We start from the raw sequence: 9600 nt of genomic DNA on the forward strand, positions 1-9600 counted from the left end.
CAATTCCTAATGACACATTAATTAGCCAAATGAATATTCGTCTTATTTTTCAAGAGTTAAACTACGACAAGATAAAAATGCACCATGAATATGTTCAACTATCTTCTGGTTTAAACTCAGACCAAAAAGGAATTCATGATATTGTACTTAAATCTATTGATTTGAGTTTGGGCAAGTTGTTCTTTGTAAGTGGTTCAGGAGGAACAGGGAAAACATATCTCTGGAGAACACTCCTAGCAAAAGTCAGGTCCGAAGGAAAAATAGCAATTACTGTTGCTACTTCTGGTATTGCGGCTTTACTTCTACCGGGTGGTCGAACTGCGCATTTAAGATTTAAAATACCTTTGAACCCAACAGAAGAAGCAACATGTGACATAAAAAAAGGCACACAACTTGCTGAGTTGATCATGCAAACATCTTTAATCATTTGGGATGAGGCACCAATGACAAATAAATATTGCTTTGAAGCTGTAGACAAAAGCCTTCGTGATATTATGAAAAGTGTTCGAGAAGAATTCTCAGCAAAGCCTTTTGGAGGGATAACTACTGTGTTAGGAGGTGATTTCAGGCAAATTTTGCCAGTTATTCCCAAGGGTGATAGACAAGACATCATTCAAGCATGTATTAAGACTTCTTATCTTTGGCAAGTTTGTGAGGTTCATTCACTACAACAAAATATGAGGTTAAAGGCAGATAATTTAGATTCTGCATCAAAAGAACAGATGAGACACTTTGCAAATTGGATTCTTGACATTGGAAATGGAAAACATTGCCCAGATAGTGGAGAAGCATGGGTAACAATAGATCCAGACTTGATGATTGAAAACACTGATAGTGGTGTTCGCTCTATTATTGAAAACATATATCAAGATTTGGAGGATCATGTTGGAGAATCAAATTTCTTAGTGCCTAGAGCAATCTTAACTCCAACAAATGAGACGGTTGATCTAATAAATGACCATATATTGGAAAGGATACCAGCTGAAGAAAGCATCTATTTCTCTTCTGATTCAATTTGTAAAGCGGATTTTCATGTTGAAGAGCAAGACCTACTTTATCCAACAGAGTTTCTTAACACACTTAAATTTCCAGGATTTCCACCACACACACTAAGGTTGAAAAAAGGCGCTGCAATAATGCTTCTTAGAAATTTGAACCAAGGCTCTGGATTATGCAATGGCACGAGACTAAAAATCACACAACTTGAAAAATGGTTTATTGAAGGAGAAATTTTGACTGGTTCAAGTGTGGGAGAAAAAGTCCTAATTCCAAGAATTACATTGTCTCCTTCAGAATCTAAATGGCCATTTGTCTTAAAAAGGAGGCAATATCCCATATCACTATGCTTTGCTATGACAATCAATAAAAGTCAAGGACAATCCCTTCAACATGTTGGGCTATACCTCCCAAAGCAAGTATTTACTCATGGACAACTATACGTCGCCGTGTCAAGGGTCACAACTAGAAACGGTCTGCGTATTCTCACCACTGACGAAGACCAACCAACAGACAACACAATCTTAAATATTGTGTACAAAGAAATTTTGTAGTAGCCTTTTCACAATTTTTACAACATTGAGGTAATTTTATATAAGAAATTAAAAGTAGATATACTTAACCTATCTTTTATCTTTTTTATTTATAAACTTATTCTTTACCAGTCGTTTATGCTTGCAGTACTTGATTCCATATAAATGGCATTTCAACAAACTCATGAGAATATATCTTCTATAAAGTAAGTCATCTCTTACACATTGTGAGTCGATGAGTAATTTCATACCAAACTCTTTTGAAAAAACTTGTGATAATATATTTCTTCATAAGTAATCAATTTCTTACCTCTGGAGTAATATTTATATTTCTTTCTTCTAAAATCCCTCATACATATTTTTTGTGAAAATGGTTGTATCTAGAGGTATAACACGCTTCGGAATAAGGTCGACCTTTACAATGCTTTAACTGGTCCGAAAATTAAATCTCAATACTTCTTTTTAGACATTATACATATAACCATGGATTGAATTTAAGGATATTTTTTCCTCTTAGTTTTGTATACTTCTAAATTTATTTATATATTATGCTACAGTTTTTTATTTTTTTTCTTTTACAAAATTCTTAATCATATCATTATAAATCATATTTTAAACCATTAAAATTGGTCTATGAAATTTATGTAATATTCTTAATCACATATAACAATTTAAATAGGTTAAAGTTACATTTTAAAGCTTATAATAATTTTTTAGTTAGTAAATAAATTTATATCATTATTATTGCATATTACTTCACTAACGGCTATAAAAATATATATTTAAATGTGACAATATCATATTAGGTGGAATGCTTGGTCATCTTTAGCATTAAGACATTGGCATTCAATTTGATCCATCAAGAACCGATCACATTTAATAATATGATATTATCTAATTCAACTTGCTAATTTATGTATTTTATTAGGAATAATTGGTATTATTCATGATTACAGATAAAAATACTATTATTAATTAATAAGTTGCTTTAAAAGTGGAATAAGAAAAAATGGGCAGAAAGAAGATGTACTGGCTTCTATTCTAACTGTAAAATTTTATGAAGTCATTTAATTAAGTAATTAGAATATTAATTTTGAATTACTGCTAATAAACTTTTTGCCATTTTCGGTACGTTAGTATATATTAATTGTTCAAAGAGAAACGTTAAGGACTAATATTTTTTATTAATATTAGTCTAAAAATTTTCAATTAAGTCCATATAATATACAAATATTTTTTAATCAAGTCTTTTTAAATTAAAATTTTTGAAATTAAATTTGTAACATATAAAGACATTGAAATCATATTCCTATATTTATTATATCTTACCGTTATAAATAATACAATAAATTTATAATACTAATAATTAATTTATTAATTTATGTAAATTAACTCATTAAAAATTTATATCATTATTATTGCATATTACTTCACTACTACCATTATTTTAGCGAACATAGGTCTCAACTTTGGATCTCTTCAATACAAAAGAGTATCATATAGTCACACCAAACATTGGGTGTATTTCATTCATGTAGGTGAAGTATTCTAAAACTTCCTAAAACTTAAACATTTGCAAATAGTCTAAAAGTTTTCTATTAAGTCCATATAAATCTAGAAGTTTTCGATTAAATTCATATAATATACAAATATTCTTCAACCAAGTCTTTTTAAATTATAAATTTCGAAATTAAGTTTGTAACCTATAAAGATATTAAATCTATATTCTTATATTTATTATATCTTACCGTTATAAACAATATAATAACTTTATAACACCAATAATTAATTTATTAATTTCTATAAACTCAATCATTAAATGTAATAAATATCCATATAATAAATGTCATAATAATATTAATAATCATAATAAATTTTACGTTACAAATATTCAAATTCTATACTATTTGAACTATTTATATAAGTTTCTAATCACTATTCTTTAAAATAACATCAAATTTACCATAAGAAATTTCTTTCCAAACTATACAACATCTCAAACTTACTCAATGGAGCATCATTCATTGGACAATATAACCAAACATACACAATTGGTTTATCAAAGTTCGCGTGGTTCGTCTATGGGAAACATTAACACCCAAAAATGAAGAGGAGCCTCTTTGCTTAGAAATGATTATATTAGATGAAAAAGTACAAAATAAACAAATTTATTCTGTTTTTAAATTGAATTTAAAAAATACTTTAAAATAATTTAATAATTTATGCACATCAAAATTTAGAATTGATTATAACAAAATTACAAAAGAATTGTTTACAAACAAATGGTACAACCTGATAATGACTCCACTGCAGATTGCAAAAAACATTTTAAAAGAAAATGGAAAGAAAGAAATAAAAAAAGGAAAGAAAAGGGACAAGACTGAAAAGAATCACAAGAGTGAATGAGCAAAAATACTATACAACTTGTCTTCCCATCATTTACTTTATCAGCAAAAACGAACAAAGATATGGTTAGCTGTATACTTGTTTCCTATCCTGCTGAGTCTGCACCAACTCTTGATGACTGAGCCTTCTCATGCCTACCCGGTTTCGGCACTTGAGATTGAGAACCAATGATAGGCTTCTGCAACGGCTTCAGCGCTGCCATTATTTCAGCGAATGTAGGTCTCAACTTTGGATCTCTACAATACAAAAAGAGTATCATATAGTCACACCAAGCATCGGGTGTATTTTATTCATGTAGGTGAAGTATTCTAAAACTTCCTAAAACTTAAACATTTGCAAATAGTCTAAAAGTTTTCTATTAAGTCCATATAAATCTAGAAGTTTTTTATTAAATTCATATAATATACAAATATTCTTCAACCAAGTCTTTTTAAATTATAAATTTTGAAATTAAGTTTGTAACCTATAAAGATATTAAATCTATATTCTTATATTTATTATATCTTACCGTTATAAACAATATAATAACTTTATAACACCAATAATTAATTTATTAATTTCTATAAACTCAATCATTAAATGTAATAAATATCCATATAATAAATGTCATAATAATATTATTAATCATAATAAATTTTACGTTACAAATATTTAAACTATATACTATTTGAACTACTTATATAAGTCTCTAATCACTATTCTTTAAAATAACATCAAATTTACCATAAGAAATTTCTTTCCAAACTATACAACATCTCAAACTTACTCAATGGAGCATCATTCATTGGACAATATAACCAAACATACACAATTGGTTTATCAAAGTTCGCGTGGTTCGTCTATGGGAAACATTAACACCCAAAAATGAAGAGGAGCCTCTTTGCTTAGAAATGATTATATTAGATGAAAAAGTACAAAATAAACAAATTTATTCTGTTTTTAAATTGAATTTAAAAAATACTTTAAATATTTTTGTTTTTTATACTTTTAATATTATTTTATAATACTTTATATATAATTGTATTTTAATATCGTTAAAGTTAAACTTCTCTGAATTTGATAATCATTGTTCCTTTTCTAATAATTTTAAAAAATAAACGCAATAATTTTTTTAACTAATTGTTAACAATGATTTACTAACACTGCAGGGAACACCTCTTCATGTAATTGTAAAGAAAAATATGATGAACAAATTCAAACATTTGTTAGAAGAAGGAAAAGTCTATACTATCAAAAATTTGAAAATAGAAGATGCAAATGATTTGTATAGACCAATTAAAGGGACAATGAAAGCAAATTTTTTAATAACAACTATTGTGAAAGAAATCAAAGATCCAGTTTTGAACATTCTCCAACACTATTTTGAATTTGCATCACTTGAGACATTGTCTGACAGAGTGGGTCAAAGACAAATTTTAACAGGTAATTTTATTTTATAGTATTTCAATTATTCTTATTCAAAATAATTTATTAAAAAAAATTCAACACATTTTTGTTCTTTTTATTGTAGATGTCATTGGAAAACTGCATGCAATAGGAGAAGAAGAACAAGTAGATGTTAAAGGAAAACCCACAAAAATACGACGAATGGAATTGATACTCAAAGAGTAAAAAAATATACAACCAATTCATTTTTCATTTAGATATATAGTTATTAACAAAATACTATTAATTTTAGGAACATCGTGTTGAAAGTCACGTTGTGGAGAAATCTCTCAAGTCAGATAAATAAAGAAATTACAATACAAATCAAGGGCCAAAAAATAGTTGCACTCACATCAACATTGGTTAGTGAATACAAAGGTATGATCTTTTTCAAAAAATTTTAATTTATTGTTTTTTTTAGTTCAAAGAATTATATTTTATATAATACATTAATTGACATAATACAACACAATCTTATTTTATATAACCTATTATATTATAATATTTTAGGTCATTATTCGGTTAGCACAACTTCAAGTACAAAAATCTATATCAATCCAGAAACTGAAGAATTCGCACAGCTGACTTATGGGTATTTCATAACTAATAAGTCTCTCAAAAATTATTTCATTTATTTAATTATTCAATTTAACAAATATAAAAAAATTCCTAAACAGGACTAATCAACATGAAGAAGTAGTGGAGATACCAAGCCAAGACAATGTCAACACAAATCTTCAGAGCAGAATGATTAGAAATCGAATAACTATTCAAGATCTAATGGCTATCCAATGGGAATCTGATGATCAGGTATGACAAAAAAACCTCACAACATGCATCATACATTCATTCTTACTCAAATACCATATACCTAATGATAACATAAATGGAATATTGGAATAGGAAAAGATCTTCACAATTTTAGCAACTATAAACGGAATTGATGACAAATTTGGATGGAACTATGTTGAATGTGAAAAGTGTCATAAGAAAGCATATAAAAAAGGAGACAACTACATCTGTGGCACATGTAATCAAACACCACAATATCCAACCATAAGGTAACTTTATATACTTTTCATAATCTCATTTAGCAAATTATTAATTACTAACCCAATACTTATTTTAGGTTCAGAATTCAATTAAATGTTTCAGATCAAAGTGCTACAGCAACTTTTGTATTATTTGATGGCGAAGCAAAAAAATTGTTGGGCACAACTGCTTCAAATCTAATCACACTCCAGAAAAGTAATGATCTTGAAGCACCACCCCAATTGAAAAACTTGTGCAACCTCACACTTATTTTTGAAGTCAAACTAAATGAGTTTAATCTCAAAGAAGGTTCTCAACAATACACGGTTACCAAGACATTTGTTCCAACTAAAAACACTGAACAGCAACACCCATTACAACAAATAAAACAGGTAATACTAAAAAAATTCCTTATTTAAAACATTATTTTTATTTCTAATTTATATTATTCATTCATTATAAGAACCAACTTCGCCAACACTAATATCATCAGACGAAGATCACATACCTATCAAGAGGTTGAGGAGAAAAAAAATGATATAAATTCAAGACACATCTTCAGAAGAAGACCATACATGCAAAGAGGGAGCAAACAACACAAAAGAAAGTGCACACAACTCACCAATTCATACGGAACATGCCTTCACAACAACCTATGACAGAAAGAAGAAAGCAACAACTCTAACAACAACCAATAAAAAAAAAGGAGAACGAGTGCCACGTACGAAGACAAATTCCATCAATTAAACCAAATGCAAAAATCAATTCCAACATCCAAATACTTTATACTACCATTTTTTTAAATAAAATACCATTTAAATTTATTTTTAATTTATACATATTTAATTTAATTCTACAAAACATAATAATTTTTAATATTTATTATATACTATTATTAATTTACCGTCCCGCGCATCGCGCGGGTCACATTCTAGTTTTACTAATGTTGACAATTAAATATAATAAATTAAAAAAAAAAAAAGAAAACTGGTTGGCAAACTAGAAATTAAAATAACATAATCCACCAGATCATCATCAACATTTTTTATTTATTGACATGATATTATTGTATGATGCAGTATACTTTATTAACAAAACAAACAACTTAAGCTCAAAATCAGAAACTCAGAAGAACAACTATGCAGTATCTTTGCTAAAACCAAATTTAACACAATATTAACGTAACAAATGTTCTGTGCTTTGAATTTGAAGGAGCTTGTTAAATGGCTTCTGTGTGACATATTCTCTACATTTACTCATTAGTGGAAAACGTGTAGTATGTATATAACTATATATTCCTTACTTCGTTACCTTGAATTTATTTATTCTCACTCCACAATTCGCTTTTCTCCGCCACAATGTACTCATCATCTTCCTCCTTCACGCATTGCATTTTTAATTTTTCTTGAACATTCCTTCTTCACGTTTCAATTGACTGATCAACCTTTAGGTTTGTTTTCGTACCATTCTTCCAGAATTTTCTGTTTTATTGTCATATATTTTGTGTGTGAGGTATTCCTTTATTCAACTCATCCCCTGTTAGTTTGTCACCTATGTTATATTATGATATTTAAAATGTTTTGCTAAAATCAACACTTTCACAGCAGTATAATCAAATTCTTTTATGAAATTTATTCCTGTTCTCAATAAAAAATGACATGATGGTGTGTGGTTCTTGACTCAGGCAATAAGAGATGAGTGTTTGCTCTTCATCAATGAGCTTATACTCAATAAATGCTGTTATGCTCAAAGGCCATGCTCATCAGATTCTTATGAGTAGCAGCATCTGTGGAGTTAGGCCTCAAGAAACAGGAACATCAAATTCATGTTCCTTCAGCTTGTCCCCTGAGAAATCACAGATAAACCATGCAGCTGCTCAGTCTATTTCCACAACAACATTGTCTAGTTCCACTGCCATGGGGAAACATAATCATTATGTGATTTCATTGGCATGCCAAAGTATGAACATGAGGCTTTTGGTATCTAAACCAAAAGCACTACTCCCTAAAGTTAAGAGTACTATGGGATCTATGACTTGGCCAAGTGGCTTTCTTCTTGAATTTCTTATATGCAATTCAAATTCTAAACCTACAAATTCTGATGAGTGCAATGAGTCAACTATCAAATTCTCACATGGCAAGAAAGTTTACACAGATTATTATGTTATAGGTATAAGCTGCACATTATTCTACCCTATAAACAAATTAATTAGTAGACTAATAATTAAGAACATAAGCATATACACATTTGTGATGTGTCAGTGCATTGGTGAATGAGCAGGAATACCTGGAGATGGAAGGTGTCTGTTTCGTTCTGTTGCTCATGGAGCTTGTTTGAGATCTGGAAAACTGGCTTCCAGTGAAAGACTGGAGAGACAGCTAGCAGATGAGTTGCGGGGTCAGGTATTAAGTTTCAGTATCTTCATGCATGAACATGATTGAATCTTGCATCAGGGACATAATTGAAGCCATAATTCTTGTTTGGCAGGTTGCTGATGAGTTTATCAAAAGAAGGGAAGAGACAGAATGGTGAGTTTATCAAATTGTTTTGTTCTTGTATAAATGCGTGACAGACACAAACATTTCATCACATGTTTAGGTTTGTAGAAGGAGATTTTGAAACATATGTTTCACAAATAAGGAAGCCTCATGTGTGGGGTGGTGAGCCTGAATTATTCATTGCTTCTCATGTTTTGCAGTAAGTATTTTTTTCGTTTTCTTTGAAGAATTGAAGTACTAATTTAATCAAATCTTGGATGTTAATGATTATTATATATGCAGGGTGCCAATCACAGTGTACATGTATGATGAGGATGCAGGTGGATTGATAACAATTGCCGAGTATGGACAAGAATATGGCAAGGAAAATCCAATTACAGTTCTTTACCATGGCTATGGTCATTATGACGCATTGGAAATTCCTACAACAAAGGGTCATAGACCAAGATTCTAGCATTTCATTTCATATTTCTAAAGCTGTGACTTTCTCGAAAGTCAAAAAGTCAGTTCATATTAGGCTAGTGTATATTATGGTGATTTAGTCAGTTTGGTGAGGTAGCTTTTTGCAACGTTAGTTTGGTTATACATGAAGATTGATAAGGAAAAAAAAGCATTACGTGAAATTTATTATGGAGAAATGATTTCGTAAAGTAAATGAACATGTTTGATCATAAGAAAATGATGTAAAGGAATTACTTTTAGCCAATTAT

At 29.4% G+C, this 9600-nt stretch overlaps 3 protein-coding genes across 3 annotated transcripts; all 3 read left to right on the forward strand.

The window, feature by feature from the left end:
• The first annotated feature begins 77 nt into the window (after positions 1 to 77).
• LOC107492779 (uncharacterized) lies at positions 78 to 1550 on the forward strand. Its single transcript, XM_016113836.1, has one exon. The coding sequence runs from the start codon at positions 78 to 80 to the stop codon at positions 1548 to 1550; it is 1473 nt and encodes a 490-aa protein (XP_015969322.1).
• Positions 1551 to 5221: 3671 nt separating this feature from the next.
• Positions 5222 to 7501, forward strand: LOC107492778 (uncharacterized). Its single transcript, XM_016113835.1, has 8 exons — positions 5222 to 5357; positions 5446 to 5542; positions 5614 to 5738; positions 5871 to 5952; positions 6038 to 6170; positions 6264 to 6421; positions 6490 to 6784; positions 7472 to 7501. The coding sequence occupies exons 1-8, from the start codon at positions 5222 to 5224 to the stop codon at positions 7499 to 7501; spliced, it is 1056 nt and encodes a 351-aa protein (XP_015969321.1).
• Positions 7502 to 7733: 232 nt separating this feature from the next.
• LOC107492818 (OVARIAN TUMOR DOMAIN-containing deubiquitinating enzyme 4) lies at positions 7734 to 9489 on the forward strand. The gene is made up of 6 exons (XM_016113873.3): positions 7734 to 7842; positions 8077 to 8561; positions 8673 to 8794; positions 8880 to 8920; positions 8991 to 9089; positions 9173 to 9489. The coding sequence occupies exons 2-6, from the start codon at positions 8087 to 8089 to the stop codon at positions 9342 to 9344; spliced, it is 909 nt and encodes a 302-aa protein (XP_015969359.1). The 5' UTR covers positions 7734 to 7842; positions 8077 to 8086; the 3' UTR covers positions 9345 to 9489.
• Positions 9490 to 9600: the final 111 nt, after the last annotated feature.

This window comes from Arachis duranensis, chromosome 6, assembly GCF_000817695.3.
Source record: "Arachis duranensis cultivar V14167 chromosome 6, aradu.V14167.gnm2.J7QH, whole genome shotgun sequence".
Lineage (NCBI taxonomy): Eukaryota > Viridiplantae > Streptophyta > Magnoliopsida > Fabales > Fabaceae > Arachis > Arachis duranensis.

Coding starts and splice junctions, on each gene's coding strand:
- LOC107492779 (XM_016113836.1), top strand. CDS start 78: ATGCACCATGAATATGTTCAACTATCTTCTGGTTTAAACTCAGACCAA.
- LOC107492778 (XM_016113835.1), top strand. CDS start 5,222: ATGAAAGCAAATTTTTTAATAACAACTATTGTGAAAGAAATCAAAGAT. Junction 5,543..5,613: donor ATGGAATTGATACTCAAAGA/GTAAAAAAATAT, acceptor TATTAATTTTAG/GAACATCGTGTTGAAAGTCA. Junction 6,171..6,263: donor AATGGGAATCTGATGATCAG/GTATGACAAAAA, acceptor ATATTGGAATAG/GAAAAGATCTTCACAATTTT.
- LOC107492818 (XM_016113873.3), top strand. CDS start 8,087: ATGAGTGTTTGCTCTTCATCAATGAGCTTATACTCAATAAATGCTGTT. Junction 8,562..8,672: donor CACAGATTATTATGTTATAG/GTATAAGCTGCA, acceptor GTGAATGAGCAG/GAATACCTGGAGATGGAAGG. Junction 9,090..9,172: donor ATTGCTTCTCATGTTTTGCA/GTAAGTATTTTT, acceptor TTATATATGCAG/GGTGCCAATCACAGTGTACA.